This window comes from Balaenoptera physalus (genome assembly GCF_965194825.1).
Source record: "Balaenoptera physalus genome assembly, chromosome: 19".
In the NCBI taxonomy this organism is placed as follows: Eukaryota; Metazoa; Chordata; class Mammalia; order Artiodactyla; family Balaenopteridae; genus Balaenoptera; species Balaenoptera physalus.
Window position 1 is genome coordinate 55,893,915 of NC_138900.1, and position 26,478 is coordinate 55,920,392.

At 58.1% G+C, this 26,478-nt stretch overlaps 1 protein-coding gene across 7 annotated transcripts in view; it reads right to left on the reverse strand.

Moving 5' to 3' along the window:
• BCAR1 (BCAR1 scaffold protein, Cas family member) overlaps positions 1-26,478 on the reverse strand; it is a 52,688-nt gene that overhangs the window by 15,582 nt on the left and 10,628 nt on the right. For 2 of the 7 annotated variants that reach the window (XM_082439000.1, XM_082438998.1), the window contains exons 1-2: positions 7,111-7,369; positions 6,745-6,833 (exon numbers count right to left, since the gene is read on the reverse strand). The exons of 1 other annotated variant lie outside the window; for it this stretch is intronic. In XM_082439000.1, coding sequence (XP_082295126.1) covers positions 6,745-6,833; positions 7,111-7,354 — 333 coding nt within the window. In that variant the 5' untranslated portion in view covers positions 7,355-7,369. Of the gene's footprint in view, positions 1-6,744; positions 6,834-7,110; positions 7,390-20,084; positions 20,266-20,401; positions 20,450-26,478 lie in introns of those variants that run through there. 4 more of the 7 variants (XM_082439001.1, XM_082438999.1, XM_082439003.1 and 1 more) reach the window with 3 other exon arrangements.

Consider the following 26,478-nt stretch of genomic DNA (forward strand, 5'->3'; position numbering starts at 1 on the left):
TCCGTCTCCCCTGCCCGTCACAGTGAGGATTAGGGAAGAGGACGGAACACCATCAAGGGGGACGGCAGCCCACGGGGGAAGCCGGGGCAGGCAGTGCGTGCTCCAGGCCCAGGACTGCACGCCCAGACTCGGGGGAGCACTGGCGGGGAGCCCACTCCTCCAGAGCAGCTCAGGAGGAGCCAGAGGCCAGAAAGCTGGGAGCCAAGAGGGACAAGGCCCAGGGGAGAAGCCAGCCCAGGCAGGCAGCGCACAGAGAGCAGAGCAAGCGAATTCGCCCTGCACCAAGGTGAGCGCCAGGGCAAGGGCCCTCGGAACTACTGGCGGCGCCAACACTGTCCACACCACAGTTAGGACGGTTAGCAGTGCACTGAGGCATAAATGAGTCCTCAATAAAATGTCACCTCAACTTAAAAAATGGGGAGAGGATAATGTTTGAGACAATGGGAGATGCTTTTTCTTCCTGTTTTTCAGAAATTTTCAATTTGTATTTAATGAGCATTTCTTGGTTTGGGGGTTGAAAAAATATACACCCTGAAAAAGAAAACAGTGGGCTACCTCCTAGGCTCCAAGGCAGGATGGGACGGGCAAGGCCGAAGCAGGTCAGAGGCCAAGGCCCCAGGAGGAGCAGATGGGACGGGGGCTGCCCTGCTGCCCACTGGACTCACGGGTCCCATCCCCAGGCTGCCTGCAGGAAAAGCAAGTTTCCCAAATATGGTCTGCAGCCTGCTCAGGGAATCACACCCCGTCAGGGGGGCGGGACACCCAACCCACCCTCCCCCAATGACCCCAGAACACAAGAGCCACCCCGCTGGGTCCCCTCAGCCCCTGCCCTGGTGACCACAGGAAGTGCCAGCAGAGTGAGTCACAGGAAAATTCCCCTCCAGCCCAGTCAAAGGGGGTGGGGTGCAGACAGAGGGGAATGCCCCTCAGAGGCCCCTCACCTCTTAGAGGAGGGCAGCCCAGGGAAGGCTGGCAGAGGGGCTTCGGCCAGGCCCTGCTGGGCAGGGCTGGGCTCTCAGGGAGGCTGGAGAGCTCTGCCAAGGGCAAAGTCCAGCGGGAGGGGGAAGGGGGAGGAGGGAGGGTCCCCTGGACCCAGGAGAGCTGCCCAGGGAGCTACCGGGGCCTCCTGCACCCAGGGTGGCCCGCTCTCACCTCCTGGGCATGAGCTCGATGAGCAGTCAAGGCCAATTCCGACTGCAACTGTATAGTCCGGGGCGGCTGGAGCCAGGCTGGGAAGCACCTCTCAGGGTGGGCACGTGGCACCAGGCGCCTGGCACCAGGAGCTCCTCTGCCTGCGTCAGCTGGTGCCCCCCTCCCCCCGCCGAGCCCCAGAGGCAGGCTCTCCGCAGTCCTGGGCACTGCTGGCGCCGCAGCGCTCCAGCTGGCCAAGCACCCGCCCCTTTGGGCCCCTAAGCCTCTCCAGCTGCTCCTGACACACTCCTCCACCTCCCTCCAGGGCAGAGCAGCAGCTGAGACCAGACCTGGGCCTGGCTCTCCCCCCCACTGCTGGGGACCTTGGGCAAGTCCCTTAGCCTCTCTGAGCACCCAGACCCCTTGTGTTAAGGTGACAATCCTGGTTTCATAGGGAAGTTCTTTTGTGTAATAAAAGATTCACCTGGCATCTGCCCTCTGCCAGGTGCTGGGCCAGGCCCTGCAAGACGGTGCAAGCCTAGGTCGACCAGGCCCTTGTCTGCACGGGGCTTGCATCCAAGCAGGGCAGGCAGACACAAAACGATTTGCCAGGACAGGGGGAAATGTGGCATGTGCCACAGGGCCACTACACATAGGATGGTCAGAGGTGGCCTCCCCCAAGGAGGACATTTCAGGTGACTCATGAAGAACGAAAACTAGGCGACCATGAACCAGCCAGGGAAGGGCACGTGGGCAGAGGGCAGGCATGAGCCAAGACACTGAAATAGGGAAAAGCTGGAGGAGAGACAGGATTGTGGCCCTGGACTGGCAGGCAGGCTGGGGCCAGTCACACTGCAGGATGCCTTGGGATGCTGCAGGGAGAGCTCAGTCAATGCCATCCAAATGGTGGCATCCCATGGCAGAATAAGGCAAAACCCACACCACCTGAGCATTCCTGCTCTGGACATGCTCCCCAGGACCCAGTGCCTTGTCCCAGCTTGGAAGAGGGGGGCCAGTCTACCCAGAACCTGGCTTTCCAGCCTTCCTCACTGTTGGGCCAATCAAGTGCTTCCCCCAAGCTCACAAGAGGACACAGCTGTGACCTCTGGGAGGGGCACACCACCAGGGTACCATCACAGTCCAGGCCAACTCTGCCAGCCAGCTGGGCCCAAGGCACCACGGAGACTGCTGCTGACTCGCCCGAGTCTCTGGCCACCTCATCCGCGACCCTAGGAAACCTCTCGCTGTGTCCTACTCCTCCTTCAGGACGTGACTTAGGTGTCACACGTCCCCTGCCCAGGAAAGCTCCCACACCCCTCCCTGGGCACCCACACCTCACTGCCCTCACCTCGAAGTGCTGATCAACACCTCTGTTACTGCCCACTTCGTGCCCCCAACCTGGGCGCCCAGAATGGGAGGGGCCTGTCTGCTTCAGCATGGAACGCCCCTCCACCGCACATGCACGCCAGGCCTGGCCCAGAGCAGGGCTGAGCATGGGGCTGCTGGATGGGCGGGTTCAGGCAAAAGCCCCCCTTGCAGAAGGTGGCGCCCCGCCCTCCCTGGGAGCCACGCGGCCACGCCTGAGAAAGCCAGGAAGGCCCTTTGGGGCTCAGTCACCCCAGAGGGAGGGGACAGAGGAGAGCCCCCTGCCCGATGCCAACACTGCCCAGGCAGTGGCCTGCCAGTTGGGCCCGCCCAGAACAACACCCTGGTTGCTGAACATGGGAGCTGAGAGGGCTGCCCCACCGGCCCTGCCTGGTCTGAGAATGGCCCTCATTGTGTGTGCCAGACCCACCCGGGCCCGCAGACACGGAGCAGCTGGGCCTTGGCCACCAACGGGCACGTGTCAGCGGCCATCTGATGGGCTTTACCTCGGCCTGCTGCCCCGGAGAGCCCTGGATGTGTTCTGGGTATCCCCAAACCCCGATTCTGGGGGACAGTGCTACCTGGTGGTGGGGAGACTGACAGATTCACAGTTATGACAATAATGCTGGCAGTGAGAGGCAGGGCTCTTTGGCGTACCTCAATTATCTCTTTCAACCCTGTGAGACACTGTGATTGCCTCCACCTACGGATGGAGAAACTGAGTCACTTGACTCTCCAGGGTCATGGTCAGGAAGTGGCAGAGGCAGATCTGGGCTGTATGACAAAGTGCAGCTGGGTGGCTCTCGGGGTACTGCTTAGGTCCATGGAAGCCAGGAGTGGAAATTTCACAGGGCTTTTCCATCCCTCCCTGCCCCCCACCCCGACACACACCCCAGCCCCAGGCACAGAGCCCCCCACACAGCAGTCACTAGGGAAACTCTAGTTCTCTTCAGACAAAGAACCATCTCAAACCTGGGCCAAGTTTATTTCTGGGGTATTCTGGCTGCTTGTCCCAAGGAGCCCCCGTGACCACTGGATACAGGCCCAACGTACGTGTGCCCAAGTGGCAGTCTACACCCACAACCACTGCTCACTTGTGCCCTGGGAATCCCGCCAAAGGGGCAGCGGCTACGGGCCCACTGGCCAGGGTCCTGACAATCCTCTGCTCCGCCTCCCGGCTGCGATGGGGCTGGGAGGGCAGTGCCTCTTCCCTTCCCAGACGGCCCCACACCCTCATCCTGGGCGGAACTCCGCAACAGCCGGCCTTGGCATCACCCTCCCCTTAGTTCTCCCAGGACAACTGAGTGACCAGGGTCTGGGCTCAAGTCCTCAGTGCTCAGCGTGACAAGCGTGGATGAGCCCCCCATTCCAGAGCCACCCCAAGGGGACAAGGGGAGCATGGCTCCTTCCCTGCCTGCCTTGGCAGTGCCTGAGGCTCAGAGGACAGAGGAGGGGCCGTGTGTGGGTCCTCAGCCCCATGCCTGACACTCAGCACCCAGCGGACAGGTCTACAGAACAAAGGACTAAAAACCCACCTGTGGGTGGCCACTGCCAGCAGCTCCCTCAGACAATCAGGAGCCCCGAGCTGGCCTTGGCTACAGTGGCAAAAGCAGATGTCTTTGTGCCCAGCTCTTGGGTCGAAGCAGGCCCCTGGCCCCACTCCTGCCAGGGCATACCAGGCACTGTCCCAGCGAGGCTGGGCAGAGGAAGAGAGGTGTCATGGGGAGGGCCCTCCTACTGCAGGACAGGGCATCTGCAGCCCCCAACACACCTCAGATGGTGGGAACAGGTGGGCCTGGGGCCAGGGCACCAAGGAGCCCATGTGGGTGGCACGAGAGCGGAGCCCTCCGCCCTCCAGCCCACCCCAACTTCTGACAGCTTGGGAGTGGTCCTCAACCAATTAGAACCCTCACCACTGCCACCCAGCCCAGGGAACCGACCCAGGCTGGCAGACCCCAGACATGTTTGAGTAGACCGGCTTGTTCAGTCTTCGGATTTGGTCTCTCAGCAGAGGGCCCAGCATGAGGTTGACCTTCGCTTCAGGGACAGCATCAGGCCCTGGTAACCCACCGTGGCCAGCCCCAGATATGCCACTGGAGGGGCAGAGGCAGAAGCCCGGGTGGGACAGCAGGGACTTCACTCCTTACGAAGCCTTAGTTTCCCCACCTGGACATCTAAAGCCTCCTCAGCTCTGCCCCTCTCCAGCCCTAAATGATAACTTTCAGCAGCCCTTAGAGCAGCACCATCTGCTTCCGCAGGGATGGAGGACACACCGGCACAAAAAGCAGGGTTCTCCAGCCCAGAAAAAAGTACCAAGCCCCTGACTTCAGGATGCGCAATGGAAATAGGGGACTGAGACGGGGCCCTGCCCCTCCACCCTCTGAGCTCCTTCCACGGCCGGCTGGTACTCTGCCCCACTCCTCACTCAGAGGTGGGAGGAAGTTAGCACAACGAGACGGAGATGGAGTCAGGGCCTCTCCCCAGTGCTAGAGGGCCCAGCCTGCCCCCTGGAGGGAGGCCACTCTGTAGCCCCTTATTTGGGGGCCTTAAGGATCCAGAGGAGGAGGAATCTGGCCAGTGTCTCTGCTGGAGAACGACCCTGTCCTGCCCTACCCTACACCCTGCCCTCCAAGCATGACGCTAACACTGCTCCTCCCCCTTCCACCTGCTGGCTGGTTCTGGCTGCCCCAACTGGCTGTGGGCTCCTGGGGGATGGTGGAGGGAGTTCTCCAGGCCTGAGAGACAAAGGGTGGTGGGATCTCCTAAAAGAATAATGGAGGCCAGGAGGGGGCTACTAAGGAGCCAGAGAGACCCCACCAAGTTGGCAGCCCCAGGAGAGCATAGCAGCACCCCAAGGGCCAGAGCACCCCCAATCCCAGAGCAGGGGGAGCACATGGCTAGAGCATGGGGCCACACCAGGAGACTATGTTCTGGATACGGTTCTGTGAGGACAAGTAACTGCCCCTCTCTGTGCCTCAGTCTCCCCATTGGTACCATCTGTATGACTCACGGGGAGAGCAGGTGTCTTAGGAGCCCTTCCTGATTAGGAAGGATCCCCTAGTGGCACTGCCCTTACTTCAATCCCTTGCCCAAGCCTGGGGAGATGATGCCAGCCCACAACGCTAACGCCTCTGTTCAGCACAAGCGTAAAAGTCACCGTCTTTTAAAAGTCACCGGGAGCTGAGGGTGACTGCCTTGGCAGAAGCTGGGGCTGCCCTGCCCTGCCTCCACCCAGCACCTACAGGACTCTTTCCTTGCCCATGGCAAGCGGGTGGTGGGTGCTAGTGCCAGGAGAGCTTGCCGGCAGGTCCTCCCAGACCTCCCTTCCTGCCAGTCTCCACCTGCACCTGGGCCCTTCTCCTGATTTTCTAAGCCTGTTAGCCCTGCCATCCCTCCACTCCCACCATCAGCTCTCCACTCTGGAAAGGAAAGAGTCATGGGTGGGGGGCGTGTCCCCCAGCCCAGGGGGATGAGGAACATCTCCCGGCCTGGCTGAAATCTGCACAGCAAACCCAGAAAGTACCTCCCAGCTTAGACTCTTCCTGATGCTAAGAGTGCCAAGGAAATAGACTCCCTGTTCTCAAGACCAGTTAGGGAGCCACTGCTCCTACTAAGGGATGGGAGACCCCAACATCTCTCCAGACTCTAACCCCCTCACATCCCCTGACCACGCCCGGTCCTCAGCAAATCTCAGCTTCCCCGAATCCTTCAACACCGCCCTGGGCTCTGCAGCAGCAATGAGGGGCTGGGCGCCCGGGCTGCGGCCACCCGAGCAGCGGCCCCGCCCCTCCCAGCTCCCACGCTCTACCCGCGGAGGCTAGGACCCCGGGATCGCGGCGTGGCCCTGGACTCCCCTGCCAAGACCCGGCTCCTACAACCGTTTTTGCAACCACGGTAGGTAATAACCGAGAAGCTCCCGCCCTGGGTCCCGGAATCCAGCGCGGGCGGGCCGGGGATTAATTATTAACTTCTCCGTGGACACCCGCGCTTGCTCACCCAGCCCTCAACCCCTAACCTGGGGGCATGGGCAGCTCTCACTCCAAAACACACGGACCGCCACCCTGTTTCTTGGAACTTCACGCCCCTGGAAAGTTCATTGTCCAAGGGACCTCGGACCGCTCCTCGTAGCGATGAAAGTGAGGCTCGGAGACAGGGCTCACAGGCCCAAGGTCACCCAGCAGGCAGCGGCCGGCAGGGGGAGAGCGGGCCTCCGGCCAGCAACTTTCCCGGATCCAGGAACTCTCCTACCGGCCCGCGGCCCCCGAGTCCGGTCCTTCCAGCCGCCCCCGGGGCGCGCAAGCTCTGGGATCCTCCGCAGTCCTGGCCTCCGGGAGCCCCTGCCAGGGCAGAAGGGGGGTTTTCCAGGACCTCGGACCCTGGCCCGGTCACGCCCCCGCGGAGGCTCCAGCGGCCCGTAGTTCCCAGGACCCGCAGGTCCGGCAGGAAATGCCACTCAGTTAACTCTTTCCCGCCTGGGACCGCCCCGGGCGCGGGTAGAGCTGGGTCGCCTCCAAGCCGGTACGCGGACCTCGGCCGACGCTCCCTGGCGCGCGGACCCCGCCCAGGCCACTGCGAGTGGACTCCGGCCGCACTGGCCGCGCTGACCGCACTCACCAGGTAGTTCATCGTGTCGGGTCGGCCTGGGGCCCCGGCTCCCCGCAGGGCGCACAGAGAACTGCCCGCGCCGCGCGCTCTCGGATTCCCGAGAGCCCCGAAGCCGCCCGGGTCCTGATCCGGCCGCCTCAGCCACCTCGCCGGCCACTGCCGCCGCCGCCGCCGCCGCCGTACAGAGCCGGTCCCATCTCGCCCCGCCCGCCACCGCCGCCGAGGCCGGCGGGCCCAGCCCGGCTCCCGGCATGCCCGGCCGCGCGCGCCCATTGGCCGCTCGGGCTCCCCATGCAAATGAGCCGCTGGCTCGGGGGCGCGGGTGGCTGCGGGAGCGCGCGGGCACGCGCCGCCCAGTGGGACCGTCCCCCACCCCGCACCCTTGCACCCGCGCTAAGCTCCAAGCGCCTGCCGGATACGCGGGATATCGCCTTTTCTCCGCACACCCGTCCCTGCCCTCCACCGTGGGCGAGAACGCGACCCTCCTCAAAGGCCTAAGCCTTCTTCTGGGAAGACTGCCGGGATTGCCCTCCTCCCCCGTGGCCGTTGCAGCCCCGGAGGCACCAGCTTCAAGTCTGCCTTCCCCGCCCACCAACCTGGGGCATTTCACGCGTGTCCATCCGGCAGTCCGACTCAGATCTGCATCTAGAGGGGCATGGCCCAGCTGGCAGAAAACTAATAATACGACCACCGCACCGACTCTGGTCAGGCCTTCGGTGTAAGAGCCCCAGGATATGAAGACACAGCAGGGAAGCTGGGGACTACGGCTGTCCCTGTAATCTAGAGAGAGGGCTGTCCCTGTAATCTAGGGAGAGTAGAACCGGAGCGCATCATGTTCTACCAGCCCTGCGCGGGAGGCTCCAGTGCACCCAGGGACAAGAAGCTTGCGATCTCCCACCTTCTCCTCTGAATTGAATTCAGTCTCCTCGAAGTGTCCCCCACTGTCTCGGTGCTGCTCCAGGAGATGTGCCCCTACCCCAATCCCTCAGTCAGCGCTGTCCAGGGCTAACGCCTGTGCCCCAACGACTCCTGTTTCAGCAACAGGGCGTGGGAGGGATGCTGATGAGAATGAGGGGGAGGGAAGAAGCACGACAGAGAAACTGAGTGGAGGGCGCCTTGGTTCTCCTGAGCTCCCCCTCCCTAGGGGGCAAGTTGATGACTGTCACCCTACGTAGCCAGCCAGAGTCCCTGAGTACAGTCCAGGGTTGCACAGTGGTCTGCAGAGATCTAGGATGGGGCCTCTCCAGAACTAGACTGTCCCGTTTGCTGAGTGTGTGGACACCATCAGGTAGCTCGAAATTCCAGGGAAGCAGTGGGGCACACCGTGCAGAGAACCCTCAGGCACGGCCTATAAAATACATACAAGCCCACGGTGCACCGACAGGTGCCCCTCCACCTGACACCCAGGGCTGGCCGACTCAGCCTCTCGCCAGCTGTGCTACCTTGGCCAGGCCCTCTCCCATCTGTAAAAGGAAGGAGCTGGGCTAGGGCACCCCAAGTCTGGCTGGTCACAGGTCCCCTGGAGAGCTTGTTAAAAAACAGATTCCTGTTTTTTAGGAATCCCCTCCTAAAAAACCCCTCCCACAAGTCCCCTCCTCCAGAAATCCCGGGTGTGGGGGGAATCTGGACATCTGCATTTCCCCCAAAGTTTCTCGGGGAACCACTGGACAGAACTCCCAGCATAGGGTGTGGGTAAGGAGCAATGGGATTTGGACTCAGTGTGACCCAGAGTCCTCAAGAAGCAATGGGACAACTAGCTGCTACCCTCTGCCCTCCTCAAGACTGGACCTCCTGTAACCTTCAAAACAGCCCAGTTCTCCCACAGAAGAGCCAGCTCTCAGGGGAACACTACCTAGGGTATCCTCTCCTGCTTGTTCCCAAAGCTGTGCCCCAAAGTCAGAAAGGAGACTGCGGGCTCAGCCCCTCCGAAACCCTGCCCCTGCCCCTGCCCTCAGCCTGGCTGGCATTCCAGGTTCCAAGGAATCAGATCAGAACCAGCTGGGCTGTGTGTGAACATCTGTCCATGCTGGGAGCTGGAGGGAGTCCCTAGGTTTTCCCCGGGTCTCCACTCCGGTGGGGAGTCGGGTGGGGACCAGGCTTCACAGCCAGACAGCAGGAGGTCTCTGCAGGGATGGGCAGGGACACAAAAGGGCTGGCCTTACTCTGTCCTAGCTGGCCTTGGGAGACAGGAGGAGGCTGCCTGGGAGGAGGAGGACCGGAGACCCTCCCTCTCTGGGGCTGGATTAAAGCAGTGCTGGGGGCGGGGTTGCTCCTGTGGGCGGGCAGGCGGGGGAGGAGAACCCAGCTCTGGCCCAGGCATTTCAAAAATTTGCTCCTTTTCCACTTAAACTCCCCACCCCCCCCCACCCAAGACTGTGCCTCCTAGAATGGCATTTCCGCTTTGGAATCAAGGCCCCAGGATCTGTGCCCCAATGTGCTGCAAGGGGAGTAGCTGGAGGGGGAGAGGAATGCCCCCCTCCCAGGCCTGCCAAGGGGGAGTGGGGGAGGGGCACCCACTGGGCAGGCTCTGGCTGGGGTGTATGGGGGAGCAGACCCTCCCGGGCCGACTGCCAAGTGACACAGCCCCCAGGACAGCATCCAGGCTGGCCCTGGGCCAGGGTGTCTATGACCACGTGCTCATTTCATGCCCGCAGTGATTCTGCAAAACAGGCTTCACGATTAGCCCCGTCTTCCAGAGGAAGAGGTTGAGACCCAGTTTACTGCCCCTTGCCCCATCCCACAGACTTCAGCCACAGAAGGGAAAGAACTGGTGGCCACAGAAGGGACGCTGGGGATCCTAGAGTGCAGTCCGCCCTGACTCCCCTGCGGCAGGCAACTTCAGGACAGGGCAGAAAGGGAATCAAGGGGCAGGGACACGCAGGAAAGCCAAGGACCCTGCTGCACTCAGAGACCCCAAAGGACAGGCATCTGAGACCCAAGCACCACCCTCAAACACAACTGAGTTCAGAACTGGGGCCCAGGGACTTCCCTGCTGGTCCAGTGGTTAAGACTCACACAGGGACGCTGGTTCTCGTCTGTCCATTAAAGTGTCCCCTGGGGTGAGGGCTGCTGCTGATCCTAGACCCTAAGTGGGGAGACCCGGCTCCGGCTCTCTGGGCTTTTGGGGTCTTATTCTCTAGGTCAGAGCCACAGCACAAAGAACTATTCTTGCTTTAGCCCCAACAATGTCTGTGGCAGCATTTATAACAGCAAACAAAGAGGGGGCATAACCTAAATGCCCAACTATAGGGGACTGGTTGGGCAACCAGAGCCTCTCAATGGAAGATTGTGCAGCTCTTAAGATGGCCACTTGCAAAGACTAAAATCATGCAAGAAAATGCTGATGACAAGTGAAGAGAGTGGGCTAAAATGGCTGGCACAGTGTGACTCAGACAGCCCCCTTCCCCTCCCAAAGCCTTGGTTTTCCCAGCAGCACAGAGGGTGGCTGGATGGGTCAGCTGATGGCCGGCTCTGGGAGCGGCAGCAGGAAAGGGCTTCCTGAGGCCGGAGGTGAGTGCTGCCAGCCCCAGGCACAGGAAGAAATGATGTATCTGTAGGGCTACGGGTGTTGACGCCTTGCCCCTGGGCTGGCCACGCACACTGGCAAGCTCAAAGCCAGCCTGCAAGCCGGAGCCAGCCCTGCCTGGGCAAGGGTGGAGGGACCCCTGTGGATGGCCTGGAGAAGAGGCCAGCCCGCTGCATCAAGAACCACTGTCACACAGGCCGGACACCCCACACACCCCGTGTCAGTCAGTCCTCACTGCCCTCCTGGGGACCAGGACAGAACTACCACCACCCAGAGGCTCAGAGAGGGGCAGTGCCTTGCCCAGGTCACACCTCCAGGAAGCGACAAAGCTACAAACTAAAAATGTAACCGTACCTGGCTACCCAGGGGTGTGCCCACAGAACAGCACCCCGGGTGATCTCAGACAGAGCAGAGCCTGCACGCTTAGGGCGGGTGTCGGAGCCATAAAGAGCTCTCCCATCCTCCCCTGCTCTCCAAGGGCGGAGTAACCATGGGGCAGTCCGTTTGTCACTGCAGTGGTGACTTGGACTGTGGGGGGGTGGGCTCTAGTCCCCAGCCTTCGAGTCCCTTTAGCATCGTCCCAGGCCAGTCCCCAGACACTGGCGTACAGGGGCAGGACCAGGACCAAAGGTGTGGGGACAGAGCCTAGGGGTGGCGGAGCGGGGTAGACAGGCCTGGATCCCAGCAAACCCAGTGCCCCCCACCCTCCCACAGCTCCCTCCCCTCCCACTCCAGCTCTTTCAAGGACTGGGAACTGGAAGGAGCGACACAGTCTCCCGATTCTTTTAACTGCTTTTCTAATTTGGAAATTAAACAGCAGCAGAGGCACCTGCGGGGAGGTGCCTGCTTCATCGAGCTAGCGAGCGGCTCTGCTCACAAGGCTGGGGCACTTCCCAGGGGCTCTTTGCCCCAGCCCAGGGTGCTGACCCCGTGGCCTGAGTCCTCCCTTCTCTTCGAAGCCCCCTCCCCATGTGCCTCAGAGAAGCAAAAACCAGGCCCCACGTGTGCATAATGAGAAGGCTGCCCTCCCTGATGGCACTTGGACACCACTCCCTGGGGCCTCACCCTGCCGCAGCCAGGGAGGACACGGGGGTGGGGGAAGGAAGGGCTGGGGACAAGACCCTGTCCTCAGAGAGAAAGCTTAGCCGCTGGAGGCCCAGCTCAGGCTGACAGCCTGGGTGGGCAGGGCCCGGGGTGTGGTCAAGAAGTAGTCCCAGCCCTCCGTCTGCGCCTGCCTCTCCCCATGGCAGCCAGCTCCAGCATATCAGGGCAGGGAGAGGGGGCGACTTACGTGCCATCTGCTGCCCCCCGAGCCTGCTTCCATAGCAGCACAGGTGCCCACACCCACAGAGACCCCCAGAGGGGCAGCAGTGTTGGCCAGACATCAGCTGGGGTCAGGGGGCCAGTGGAGTCACAGGAGGGACCCTGGGAGCTCTGGGGGCAGTGGGGTGGGAGTTCAGGAAGGCGTGAACACAAAGAGAACACAGCTACAGCAGCCACCGAGGAAGTGTGGCTTTTTCTCCCTCCTTGAACCGCACTGGGGGCCTCCCACCTGAGCCTGCTCCAACCTACAGAGAAAGGCTCCATGTGCCCCAGGAGACCCAGGCCCAACCCTCACCCAGGTGTAGCCTACAAGGACAGGAGTAGAGCCCATTAAAGATTCCACCTGGCATGGGACCTCAGTGGTCACTGCATCTTTCAGAGCCTTGGTTAGTGCGTCTGTTAAATGTAACCACCGCCAGGAGCCCTGCCCATCACCAGGCCATGAGATAGCAGGCACGTGCAGGCGCAGTGCACGGCGGCACCCTGGTGTCAGCGGCACACTCACGTACCTCCCCATCACACACCAGCCCTGCCCTGCCAAGCACACTCCCTTGGGCCCACAGCTCATGCACAAGTGCACTCCAGTAAGCCCTCCCTGTCCTCCCAGCTGCTGCTCAAGTGCCCTGAGCTTCCCTAGCCCCTGAACCACACGAGGAACAAAACCTCAACCTCGTCTGAGATTCTGCAGCAAAAATCGTTCTGTGAAGCCCTGTTGCCCCCAGCTCCACCAGCCAACACTGAGAGGCGGGCAGGGTCTCCCCTCAGCGGGGGGAGTGGGGAGTGGCTGGTTGTCGGGCCTATCACTGCACATACTACAGCACCCACTCCCTGCTGGGATACGGCTGCCAGGAAAACAAGTCCTGTCCTCAAGGAACTTACACTCCAGGGCGTGTGAGGGGGACAAACAGATAAACATGGGAACGCCTGTGGGAGAACCAAGCAGACAGCAGAGAGCAGACTGGTGGCAGGGGCTACTTTATACGAGGTGCCTGGGGGCTCCTCTCTGATGAGCAGATGTGTGAATCTTTTGCTAAGGTTCATTATGCAGAAAAAAATAACAGTAAAGGTTTGTAAGAATAGCACAGGCATGCCAATTCCCTCAGTGTGAAGAGCGGAGCACAGAGGTGTTAGGGACGCAGGGAGTGGCTCCCAAGCAACCCCTCCCTGCTCTTAGCTTCTTGAGTGGTGCGGTGTCCCGCAGGCTGGGGGCATCCAGAGTTAACTGGGAGCAGCCAGGAGTGTCTGCCTGGTGGGGTGTCTTGGCGGGCAGCCAGGGACAAGGCGGGGAGACCAGGAATCTGTCCCGACCAGGGAGGGTGGAGGGATAGGGTCAGCTCCCAAGACAGGCTCCATCCTCTCCTAGAAGCCTCTCCCCACTAGGACCTCTGGTGGGCACAGAGGCCTGGGAGAAACACAGGTGACCCAAAAACCTAAGATGCTTCACCTCATGGCCAACCTGGGAAGAGGGAATTCAAACCCTGGATACCTGGGGAGGGCTGTGAACAAGAAGGCATGTGGTCACACCACTCTGACAATCGTGCCACTTTGGGGAATCCAGGATTTGGGGGCACAGACGACTCTCTGGGCATGCCTCAACGCACACATGATTGGATATCAGGTTTTATAAAATACTGAAATAGGGTATTACACCACCACTAACACTAGTATGTTCCAGTATTAAAAATACACAGCACAGAAAGACTAGAGACAGATATCCATCAGCAAGAGAATGGATAAGTAGATAAATTCATAGTCAAAAGTGGAACACTCAGCACAGCAACGAAAAGAGAACTACTGATACACACCATGTGGATGAAAATCTCAAAATCATTTTGCTGAATGAAAAAAGCCAGACCCCAAAGAATATATACTATATGCTTCCACTTACATCAAGTTCAAGTTCAAGTTCAAGACGTCGAAACCATGCCATGATGAGAGAAATCAGAATGCTGGCCACCTTAGAAACTAACACAACATTGTAAATCAACTATACGCCAATAAAAATTAATTAAAAAAAGAGATCACAGGATAATCACAGTTTTTCCTTTAAAAAAAGAAAAAAGAATGTTGACCACCTTACAGGGGGTAGGGCACACTTGACTGTGAAGGGGGTACTTGTGAACTTTCTGAGATGATGGAGAGGTTCATTATCTTGATTTGATTGATGGTTACATGGGGTCTACATTAGTCAAAACTTATCCAACTGTATACTTAACATCTTTCAATTTCACTACACAGAAAATCTACCTCAGGGACTTCCCTGGTGGCGCAGTGGTTAAGAATCCGCCTGCCAGTGCTGGGGACACGGGTCCAATCCCTGGTCCGGAAAGATCCCACATGCCGCGGGGCAACCAAGCCCGTGCGCCACAACTACTGCGCCCGCGTGCCACAAATACTGAGCCTGCGTGCCCTAGAACCCGTGCTTCGCAACAAGAGAAGCCACCGCAATGAGAAGCCTGCGCACCGCAACGAAGAGTAGCCCCCGCTCGCCACAACTAGAGAAAGCCCACATGCAGCAATGAAGACCCAACACAGCCAAAAATAAATAAAATTTAAAAAAAAAAGAAAATCTACCTCAATAAGAGAGTCTCAACTGGTAAAAATAAAACAAAGCACAGAGGAAACAATACATAGCATTAGGAATACCAAAAAATAGGTACTGCAATCCTAAACCCACCGTGTTACCCTTTTTGCCCTGGCTGTCAGGGAGCTTCAAGTTAAATCTGCATGCCTACCTTCCCCATACAGTACATAGTTCTGGATCTTTTGATGATCCCAGACTGTTTGTGTCTTTCACTATAATCTGCTTCGGGGCTTCCCTGGTGGCGCAGTGGTTGAGAATCTGCCTGTCAATGCAGGGGACATGGGTTCGAGCCCTGGTCTGGGAAGATCCCACATGCCGCGGAGCAGCTGGGCCCGTGAGCCACAATTACTGAGCCTGCACGTCTGGAGCCTGTGCTCCGCAACAAGAGAGGCCGCGATAGTGAGAGGCCCGCGCACAGCGATGAAGAGTGGCCCCCGCTTGTCCCAACTAGAGAAAGCCCTCGCACAGAAACGAAGACCCAACACAGCCATAAATAAATAAAAATCCATGTTATAATCTGCTTCAACTCCTTACTGGAACTCAGCAGGGTTTAAATAATAAATTAAAATTACTAAAAAGTTCCCTCAGCCTCTAATTCCCGTTAGAGAAGGGATTAACTTTAGAGCCACAACTTGTGACCACCTCTCCTGGCAGAGCGGGCATGCATCACCACCTCCAAGGCCCCCAACCTGTCCCCAGGTCTTTTTCTTTTTTTCTTTTTTGGCCGGGCTGAGCAGCATGCAGGATCTTACCCCGACCAGGGATCAAACCCTGAGCCCCCTGCAGTGGGAGCGCAGAGTCCTAACCACTGGACTGCCAGGGAAGTCCCCCACCCAGGTCTTTTTCTTGAAGAGAGGGAGACAATGGCCCAGTAAACTAAAGAAAGCCAAAGAAACAATAGGGTTAGACTTGGATGCAATCAAAGCAAGCGGTTGTGATGAAGCCAAGTCAGAGGCTGGGGAGGCAAAGATGAGCACAGAGAGGGCAGGAGACGGGAGGGCAGGTGCAGCTCATGCCTCATGCCAGGCCATGGGAGGCGGGGGGTCACGAGGTGCCACCCTTACAGCCTTGCGGCCCACCTGCCTCACCCACAAGCTTGAGCCCCCTCCCTTAAAGTGCCAGGACCCACCTCCGGCGTGCTCTCCTTCCCACCCAGGATCCTGCCTGTTCCATGCGGGCCAGGCTGCTGCTGACCACATCTGAAGTCAGGCTTGTACCCACCGATCCAATAGCTTCCAAAGCCGGCAACACTGCACCCACTCCTGGGGGCCCTCAGGGCAGGGCATCCAGCTGGCCTGAGGCACAGTGGACCAGATGGTGGCCCCACTGGAGGCCACTCTATCTGTGGGGTGAGGACAAGTACCTGTCCTTCCAAGGCTCAAGAGGCAGGGGTCCCGAAGGCAGGCAGGGGCAGGGGAGGGGCCGGGGTCATTCCACTGCTAAGGCCCTGGCAGGAACCTACCATAAAGAGAAAGCTACTAGAGGCAGGCTGGGCAGCACGGAACATTATGGGGGCAGGGAGCTGATCTCCTCTTCCCAAGCTGGTCGTGCCGGTGCCAGGAGTGGGTCTCAGCCACTGCACCAGTCAACAGTGGCAGGATAAAGATAATAACCTCAACAGCAGTAGCTGCTATGACTTACTAGCCTCTTAGTAAAAGCTTCCTGCAAACTTCACCAAGTTCTCATAAAACCCCAAGAGCTCAGTGCTGTTAACATCCTCATCATACAGAGGACACAGGCTCAGAGAGGTTCAGTAATTCGCTCAGACGAGCCGGCACCATTCATTCCGGAGCCCTTGCCCTCGACCCACCAGATATCCTCCCCACCCAGAATTAGCCTCTCTGGGAACCCACTCAGCCCCCAACAAGGCTTCCAGGACAGGGGCTGGGATGCAGGCTCTCTGCACAGGGACACAGACTCCTTTACGGCGGTGGGCTCCTCGGTGCTCCCAGGGCCACTTCCTTGGCAGGTGGCCGGGGTTGGCTGGAGAGAGAGGAACCAAGCAGGCCTGGGTCCTGCCCTGAGGAACCTGACCGCAACCAGATAACCCCAGCGATAAATGCACTATCACAGATGGGAATCCTGGATGGCTTCCTGGCACGCTGCCCGCTGCCTGAGCGAGCAGGAGTGACGAGGTGAGCGAGGCAGCGGTTGAAGATCACTTCCTGCAGAGGGAGGGCCAGGCAGAGTCCAAGGCCAGCGGGAGGAGAGTGGCAGGAGGGGCGTGCCAGGTGCTTCGGAGACTGAACTGAGGACCTTGGACTTGGACACTGCCTCTTCCCACTGTCCTCTTTTGAGCCTGTTCTACCAGGCCCCAGCTGTCCACGGCCTGGCTGCCCAGGCCAGTGGTGAGCCCAGGGCAGAGCCTCCCAGCTCCCTGGCCAGCTCTCCAGTCACAGTGGTGGCTGGCACAGAGCCAGGCACAAAGGGCACCCTGGGACCACTGGCAGAGGTTCAACCAGGTGCCACTCCTGCTCCGCTCATCTCCACTGACTGCTGCTGGGGCCCGCAGGGCTACAGCCGCCCTGCTGCACAGCCCCGGGCGAGCTGCCTGGCCGCCCAGAGGCCCAGCTGCCTCATGCCCAGCGGTGCCGAAGGGGTTACCCAAACGCATGCTCAGAAAGCCACGAGCAGAGGGTCGCTCTCTCGGCAGCCTTGGCCTCTGTGGATGGCTCAACAGGCCACAGCCCCTACAATTAGAGAGGCCACACTCACTTTCTGGCTTTGGATCCTGCCAGACTTGGTTCCCACCCTGGCTCTGTCTCTCAGCGGCCAGGCGACCCTGGCAAGACTACAGGTCCTCCCGGAGCCCAGCGCCTGGCACACAGAATGCACTCAACACACGTCAGCACTTAGCTCCTTGAAAGGACCCATTCCTCACTTAATAAAGGAGCAGAGGAGGAGCTGGAATGGCTGTGCCCATTTCCCAGACAGGAAACAAGAGGCAGGAACAGAGAGCAGGCAGCTTCTCTACAAGCTGGAAGCTGGCTTCCTGCCTGACAGTGCCGGGGGGCAGTGTCACTCCTAAATATGGATGATGCCAATGCCCACCAGGGGTCTGAAGGGGGTGGCACAACCATCTTCCTTCCAAACGCTTCCTGCCTGCCCAGAGAGAAGAGACAGTGCTGGGCGCTGAAGAGTCATGCCCAAGAGGAAGGCAGAGGTCAGAGAGCAGCCAGGAAGTGCACCTCCAGGTGCCGTGTGAACTGTGCCCTCAGCTCTGGGCAGAGGAAGAAGCACGAAGCAGGGAGTCAGGAGGACCCCGTGTGCCTTCCCCTCTCTGGGCCCCAGACTCCATGTGGGTCAAATGAAAGAGTGAGACAAGCTGATCCCTGCAGGGTCCCCCAGCTCTAACACTCAGGAGGTCACTCCTGTCCCAACCTGGCTCGCCCCAACCTCTTCTCTCGCCGCCATCACCTCCCATCCCATTCTGAAGCATTTTATAATTGCTGTGGGCCAAAGTGCCTGCGTCAGCCCCATCCAGGAAAAGACTGCCCAAATGAACGGGTATGCTTAAAACCCAAACGTGTCCGTGAGCACCACATGGGCGGTCACCATTCTGGGTTCACAAAGCAGGGCTTGAGCAGGACGCTGGCCTCACCACTCATCAGCACATGAAAGCAATTTTCTGAACATTTCATGGCTGCTCCCCAAATGAACTTCCTCTCCCAGTGCCACCAGTTCACACATTGCTCAAGGTCCCAGGAGAGAGCCAGGGTGATCTGACAGCCTAGCATGTAGGGGGCAGAGAGCGAGACCCCCCCCACTCCCCTCTGCAGAATCTCCGAGGGCTGTGGCTGCGGATGGGAGGGTGGGAAGCGACGTGGAGCCGGCAATGGCGTGTAGAGACGGAGCAGAGCTGGACTGCAGGTCTCCACAGCAGGTGTCCACAGCAGTGCCTGTCTGTCCAAATCACACCCTGAGCCTGGCCCTCCCACCATCCCTCTCTTGTTACCGATGGGGCCACTGAGGCACAGAGCCCAGGAACGCTGCCCAAAGTGCTGTAAGGCAAGGGGTCTGGGTGCCATCCCAGACTCCAGATCCGCACCTCTGCTGTGATTGTGGAGGCCACACCAAATCAAGCACAGACGTCCCAAACTTAGGCTGTCCAGCCTCTTATGTGGCCGGAGTCACATGCCCCGTTCACTACTGCCCTGGTGACTCAGGCCCTCAAGCAGGCTCAGGTGGCCCACCTCATCTCTCTGGTCAGTCCCCATAGGATCAGGGCAGGTCCCCCGATGCCCCGAGCCAGAAAAGACCCAGAGCTTTGCAGGAAAGCAGGGCAGGAGAAGGGCTTGGCAGGCATTTTCTGTCTTCTTTCTTTCTAAAGATGAGGCAATTAAGCTGTGAACCAGAACAGATGGGGGTGGGGACTTCACATCAGCACGGTCTGGAAGCCCTAATTTTTCTTCTGTAACTCTGCATTACTGCTTCTGGAGGCGGGCAGGAGCTGGAATCTTTAATTCCATAATAACAATGCTTTGCACTTACACAGCATCTCTCCTCCAGTAATCTCCATACACTCTATGGTGGGTAATTAAAAGTCCGCTTGCCCTGCCAGGAAGCCCCAACTGTCTGCTTCACCGTAAGGACGGGGTCCCCCAAGTGACAAGCAGTTCCAGAAACAGGCCAGGGGGACAGGCGCTCTGGGCCACTGCCCCTTCCTGTCAGAGGGAAAGCCTCTAATGCAGCAGACAAACAATGGCTGGAGGCCACAGCTTTCCAGCAGAAGGTGCCCCTTCCGGGAAGGAAGCAGGGTGTCAGCCCCCACCTCAGTCTGTGCATCTGTAAAGCGGGCTGCGGCCTGCGCCTGAGGCTTGGTGACCAGCGGTGGCCAGGATCACTTGCCACCCTCAGGAGGTGGGACTCAGATGCCTCCAGTTGCCGGCCGAAGTGTTGAGCCCTGGGGGTCTGCCCAAGCCTGCCTGATGGGCTAGGAGGAGTGGGTGTCAGGTGAGAAGAGAAGCCCGCATGGCTAGGAGGGAAGAAAAGGCTGGGCCCTGAACCCTTGGGGGGTTCAGCCGCAGAGGTAAACTTCCCGGGAAAGTGAGTGCATCCGCCGGTTCTGGGGGGTAGGCGCAGATCCCCACCCCGACAAGCTGTCCCGGGGGAAGGGTGTCTCAGTCTCGGGAGAGGTACAGACCGGGCTCCGGGCCTGGCCATCCCGGTGAGGTCCCTGAGCACAACAGAGCAGCTGTCCTAGGTGGTTTCCAGGGGGACTACGCAGACCCCGCCCGCTCACCCGGCCCAGCCATCCTGGAGGAGGGTTCCCAACGAGCGGCAGAGACCTCTCCCCACTAGGCCTAGCCGTCCTGGTGGTGGAAGGATTCCTGGGGGACAGCACGACCCCAGCCCGACCCGGCTCTCCAGGGAGAGGACGGAAAGAAAGGCGGGGGCGGAGAGGCCGGCTTCGCGGAGACACCCCAGGCTGCTCCCATCCCCCGACGCAAGAAGGCCCAGGTGGGGCGACCCCCAGCCCGGAGCCCCGGCGGCATTAGGCCTGCAGCGGGCGGCGCGAGGTCGCGGTCCCGGCCGGCGGTCAGTACTCACCGGCACGGACATCTTGGCCGCCGCTCCCGGGGCCCGGGCGGGCAGCAGCCCCGGCAGGCTGCGGGCGCCGGTCTGCCGCGCCGCTCAGAGCCCCCCGCGCGGGGTCCCGGCGCTCTCGGGGCTCCCGACGGGCTCCTGCGATCTCCCGGCGGCCGGACAGTCCAGCCGCTCCAGCCCACGCCGCGCATGCGCCGCCCCGTGCCGCCCCTCCCCCTCCCGTCTCCTCCGCCCGGGGCCGCGTTAAAGGCGAGGACCCCGGACCCCGGCATTTTTCTGTCGGCCCAACGCGGCGACGAGGCTCGGCCTCCACCCTTTACCCGTCCTTCAGCGGCCACCTCGAGTCGCACCATCTCCTGCGCGCCCAGCCGGTCTGGAGGCCAGAACCCCCCCACCCCCACCCCCACGTTGCCCAGCCCAGGGTGCTGGGCGCCTGCCCGGTGGTCTGGCTGGGCTCCCAATCTCTGTCTGAGGGTGATTGCAAGTCAGCGGAGCAGGGCTCCTAGAAACCCTTCCCACTCACCCAGCTGAAAACCCAGAGACACCCCCGCCTCCAACCCCCACAAAACCCCACTCGCAGCTCTGCCCAGAGCTCCTCCGCCTGCTCTGCGTTCCCCTGACTGCCCCTCCCCGGGAACAGCCTGGCTGATCGTCAGGTCACCCTGACAGAGCTGGACTGTCTTTTAGGGAGGATCCTGTCTCCCGGTAACCCCCACTCAAGGGCCACCCACAGCCAGGCCGTCCCTGCACCAGAGACCAGCCTTCAGACACTGGAAGACAGGCATTCTAGGGCCTGAGCCTTCCTTTCTCCGGGTTAAACCCCCGATTTCTTCAGCTGTTCCACATCTGACATGGTGTCCAAGCACTGTGCACATACCTGTGCATCCTAATTGCCCCGCCCCCTGCCAGGTAGGCCTTGCTGTTCCCATGTTACATCGGACAGATTGAGGCTCTGAGACCCCTCGGCTACCAGGAGGCAGTACCAAGGGTCTGACCACTTTGTTCTGCTGCCCATCACATACAAACTGTCCCTGCTTCCTGGGGGCCTTTCCTGGGCTAGAGGGGGCAGGCAGGGCCACAGCAAACAGAGGGGAGTCTGGGGTGACAGCTGCCACCCCCTCAAAGGGCTCTCTGTGTTTGTCTGGCAGGCAGCCCTGCCCGTGCCCACTTGCCTGCATCCAGCTGGCACAGGGTCTCCTGAGCTGGGAGCAGCAGTTCAGCCTGGTGCCTGGGCTCCAGGCCACACACGCCCGCTGTCTCAGTCATTCCCCCTCTGCCACCCTCTCCCCCACCCACCACACTGAGCCTTCCTCCTGGAGCCCAGGCTCCATCCCTCCTTTCTCTCCTACTTCCTCTGGATTCTTATCGCCCACTGCTCCTGTCTTCTCTCCCATCGGCCCCATCTCTCAGTGCCCAAGCCAGAGCTGGGTGAGCAGTGGGGAACGACTCCTTCCACACTCCTGGATATAGGGAAATGGGAACCCAACAGAGGGGTGCGGCTGGGGCCACAACCTCCAAACCATCTCTAGTCCTTGCCTCCAACTGACCCCCAACAACTGCTTACTCGGGAAGGCCATAACTGACTCATCCCTTAGCGCAGGAGGAGGGATGGCTCGGCCAGACCCCCACTCACTCTGAGGCAGGGACCCAGGGCCTTGGGCGTGGGGTTGGGGGCAGCCAGAGGAGCCCCCTCAGGGCACTGAGTGTCCTCCCCAGCACGACCAGGTGTCTGTGAAAAAACAGCGGATGCTCCTCCCTCACCACCACCAAACATCCCCCCCTGCCCAGCAGGCAAATGATCCCAGGATTACTCACTCAGTCCTGCGGAAAAACAGGCTCTGGGCACCTCAGGACTAGCAATTACACCACAAGCAACAGCTGGGCTGCCTGAGCAGGCACCAGCACCCTGAGAGGGTCCTGGAGGGCTACCAGGGCCCCAGGGAGACAGGGGTTATTGTTGCACCTGGCACTGGGAGGGAAGGGAATTTGGACATGGCCACAGAGTAAATCTAGGCGGAGACAAGCTTCATACCCAGTTCTCCAGACACCCAAACCCAGCCTCTATCCCCTGGGCTTTGCCAGAGGAGCCCCTGGCCTAGGAGAGTGCAGTGAGCCTTTGGAGGCGCCTGCAGGCAATGTGTAATAATCCTACATTAGCATGTTGCTTCGGTCACTATTGATGAACCAACATTGATACATCCTTATTAACTACTGCCCACACTCTATTCAGATATCCTTAGTTTTCCCTACTGTCCTTTTCCTGTTCCAGGGTCCCATCCTGAATCCCACATTACATGTAGTCGCCATGTCTTCTTAGGCTCCTCTGGACTGTGACCGTTTGCCGATGTGATGCTGACCTTGATGACCTGGCTGAAATAGTGTTTGTCAGGTTACTCTGCTATAAAGTGACTCTTTTTTCCGCCAGCTTTCTACAATGTACCTTTTGAAGAAGTGAGGAGTTATGTTCCACCTCCTTGAGGACAGAGTATCTACATCAATTATTTGGATTTATTCTGTATGGGAAATTTGTCTCTTTTCCTTCATTTATTTATTTATTCAATCATTTATATCAGTATGAACTCATGGATATTTATTTTATAATTTGGATTATATTACTTTATTTTCTTGCTCAAATAGTCCCTGCTTTGGCTGTTTGAGTTCTTTCAGTTGGTGAATCAGATTTTTCAAGTGAATCTAGAAATCAAGATTTTTTATAAAATCTCTAGGTTTTGAAACATTGACTGTGTAAGCCAGTGCTTCTACAGGCCAACCCTGGCAGCTCTAGGCCCTGGGGTCAGACTACCTGCTTTGAACCCTGCTCCTCTGCTTGCAGCTGAATGATCTTGTTCATGTGAGTTAACCTGCCTGGGTCTCAGTTTCCTTATCTGTGAAATGGGAGGATAATATCCTCTGGGTGGTTGAGAGGACACTGTTGAATGGCTCAGGTAAAGTTCAGGGCACTGGACCTGACACAGAATTCTTATTAGACAGCAGGGACCATCATGACCACAGGCATGAGCAACTTCCCTGTGGAGGGCAAGAACTGAGTTTGTTTTGGGGAGGCCTAGAAGGAGACTTCAGGGTTGGAGGTGGCCAGCAGGACCCTGTGAGCCCTGGAGTGGATGAGAAGGGAAACTACCCACCCCAAGCCTGGTTTTCAACATGAGAATCGAACTCTGCTACTCTGTAGTAATACTGACAGGTGGTGTACGCACAGCCAGCTGTCCTATCTTACTCATGCTAAAGTGTGAATGACTACCTCTCTCCAGGAAGGCAAGTCAGACTGGCAAAGAAAGAGAGGCTCAGCTTAGTGGAGTGGATGGGGACCTCACTGGCCTGCCAGGCAAGACCCTGGGGTTCAGTCCTGGCACCACCTCACACTTACCCTATGACCTTAAGCAAGTCCAGTTTCCAACATCCTTGAGGGTAATTTCACAGTCTGGTCAAGGGTGGGCCCTGGGGGCTGGGGCACCTCCTTGTCTGTCCCCCATGCACAGAACCTTGGGTATGCTTTGCCTGGAGGGCCTCTGGTTAAGGGAGAGGGTGATATTCACGTCATCAGGCTGCTAGGCGCAGAGGGAGACCCTCATCCCTTAGACAATGAGGTTTCAAGGCCTGGTAGCAGGAGGGAGATGTATTAGTTTCTTATTGCTGCTGTAACAAATTACCCCAGGACTTCCCTGGTGGCACAGTGGTTAAGAATCCTCCTGCCAATGCAGGGGTCATGGGTTCGACCCCTGGTCCAGGAAGATCCCACATGCCGCGGAGCGACTAAGCCCGTGCACCACAACTACTGAGCCTGCGCTCTAGAGCCCGTGAGCCACAACTACTGAGCCCGCATGCCTAGAACCCATGCTCCGCAACAAGAGAAGCCACCACAATGAGAAGCACGTGCACCGCAACGAAGACTAGCCCCCGCTCTCCACAACTAGAGAGAGAGCCCACGCACAGCAACGAAGACCCAACACAGCCATTTAAAAAAAAAAAAAAATTACCCCAAACGTAGTGGCTAAACAACACGAATTTATTACCCTATAGTTCTTGAGGTCAAGTCCAAAATGGGTTGGCAGGGCTGCATTCCCTCTGGAGGCTCTGAGGAGAATCGTTTCCTTGCCTTTTTCACCTTCTCGAGTCCACCTGCATTCCTTGGCTTGTGGCCCTGCATCACTCCAACCTCTGCTTCCATCATCACAGCACATCTCCTTCTCTGTTTCTGGCCCTCCTGACTCCCTCTTATAAGAAGCTTGTGATTATGTTGGGCCCACTCAAGTAATCCAGGAAAATCTCCACATCTCAAGATCATTAATTTAATCACACCTGCAAAGCACCTTTTGCCTTGTAAGGTAACCTAGTCATAAATTCTGGAGATTCAGATGTGTATGGGGGGGACCCTGGGCCCCTCAAAGCTGCTCCCCCACTGGGCACTACAGCCTAAACTTCCGCCATAGCTGCACTTGGCCAGCCCGGGAATCCTCTCACTCAGTTTAAGAGACACCTCTCATTGTTCATGGGAACAGCTGTAGGTGATGTGTGGCTCCAGCATACAGTCTGGCAAAAACCCCTAACAGGCAGGGACCCTTTGACTCAGAAATGCCACGAACTTATCCTAAAAAAATGCACTCACAAGTAGCCAAAGATATATGTGCAAGGATGTAACTTGTAGGTTTCCTTATGATCAGGAAAACACGGGAACAACTTACAAGTTCAGTAATAGGCACTAATGAAACAATTCACGGAACATTCCCAGGACAGAATTCAATCCTGGGCTCCACCACAAATGATACAGAATGACATGAAAACATGTTTACAATATACTGTAAAGCAAGGAAAAATAGGCTTCCAAATAATAGGTACAGATGGATCCTATTTTCATAAAAATTTGCATATTTATGTCATATATTTGCACTGGGAAACGTGTGGAAGGATAGATACCAAATATCAGCTGTGGTTATCTTGGGGTAGGGGTAGGATTTTTTTCACTATTGTGTCATATTTAGGGAAGGCCTATTCAGTGCTTAGTACTCTACGGATTAATAAGTAGAGCTTTTTCTGTCTTTACAGATTAAAATTTCACAGGAGACTAGGTTTGTTTGCTTTTTGGAGGAAAAGAGGGGGTTTTGGTGTAACTAAAATTATTTCCTCTATTTTCTAATGTTTCTTGAGTGAACATTCATTATTTGTGCAACCTTTTTTTTTTTTTTTACAGTAAACACTTTTTAAAATTGTGGTAAAATATACATAACATTAAATTTACTGTTTTAACTGTTTTTAAGTGTACAACTCAGTGGCATGAAGTACATTCTCAGTGACCTGTAACCGTTACCACTACCTATTTCCAGAACTTTCTCATCATCCCAAGCAGCTCTGCACCCATTAAACAATAACTCCCCTGCCCTCCTCCCAGCCGCAGCAACTACCATGCTTTCTGTCTCTATGAATTTGCCTATTCTAGTCCCTCACATAAGTGCAATCATACAATATTGATCCTTCTGTGTCTGGCTTATTGCACTTAGCAAAATGTTTTCAAGCGTTAAGTTGTTTTTTTTTTAAATATAAAAACACCTTTTGAGGGGAAAATGCAATCGCCGAGTTCTAGGAAATACAAAGCCACCCTGAACAGGTTCCTATGCAGTCCCGTCGCCTCTGAGCAGGCAGGAGACAGAGGCGAAGGGACTCGCAGGTCCCCAGCAGCGGACAGCTGAGCTGGGAGACCCGCAGCCCCACCCCAGCCCCAGGGCCATGGCTGCTGGCTTCCTGGTCTCCTAGGATGTTTGTAAACACCCAGGGACCAGAGCCCCTTCCAGGAACAGGCCTGTGTTCTCAGTGCCCGTGACAAGTGGAATTTCACTCTCCACTGGGAACAATCCCCAGGGCATTGTGTTTCTGAACCCAGGGATGAAGCCGCCCGGCTGAACAGTATACATTCTCTAAATTATTAAACAGCTGCTGCCACACTGGGGTCACCAGTGCGAGTCCCCAGAGCAGCAGCTCGGTTCTCAGCGCAGCAGGCACACCAGGCCCCCACCCGCATCACTGCTGTGCTGTCCGGAGGCCAAGGGTTTGCACCATGGGCGCTGAGAAAGTCTCCCTGCTCCCGGGGAGCGAGGCTGACTCTCATGGAAACAGAAGGAACTCACTGTAGGGAGGGAGGTCTGTACTTTGGCCAGAACTGGACTCCCTGTCACCTTTGACCTCCAGCGGCAGGGCGGGGCGGCCGGGTCTGGGTACCAGGCTGGCTGTGTGAACTTCAGCACAGTATTTATACTCTCTAAGTATGTTTTCATCCCAATCTGTCAAATGGGGATTAATAAAGCAGAGCCCCATCCCTATTTTATTCTTGTGACCACCCCCTCTCCCCCCCAGAATCATGCAGTGCCGTGGCCTTGACTCAAAAGTC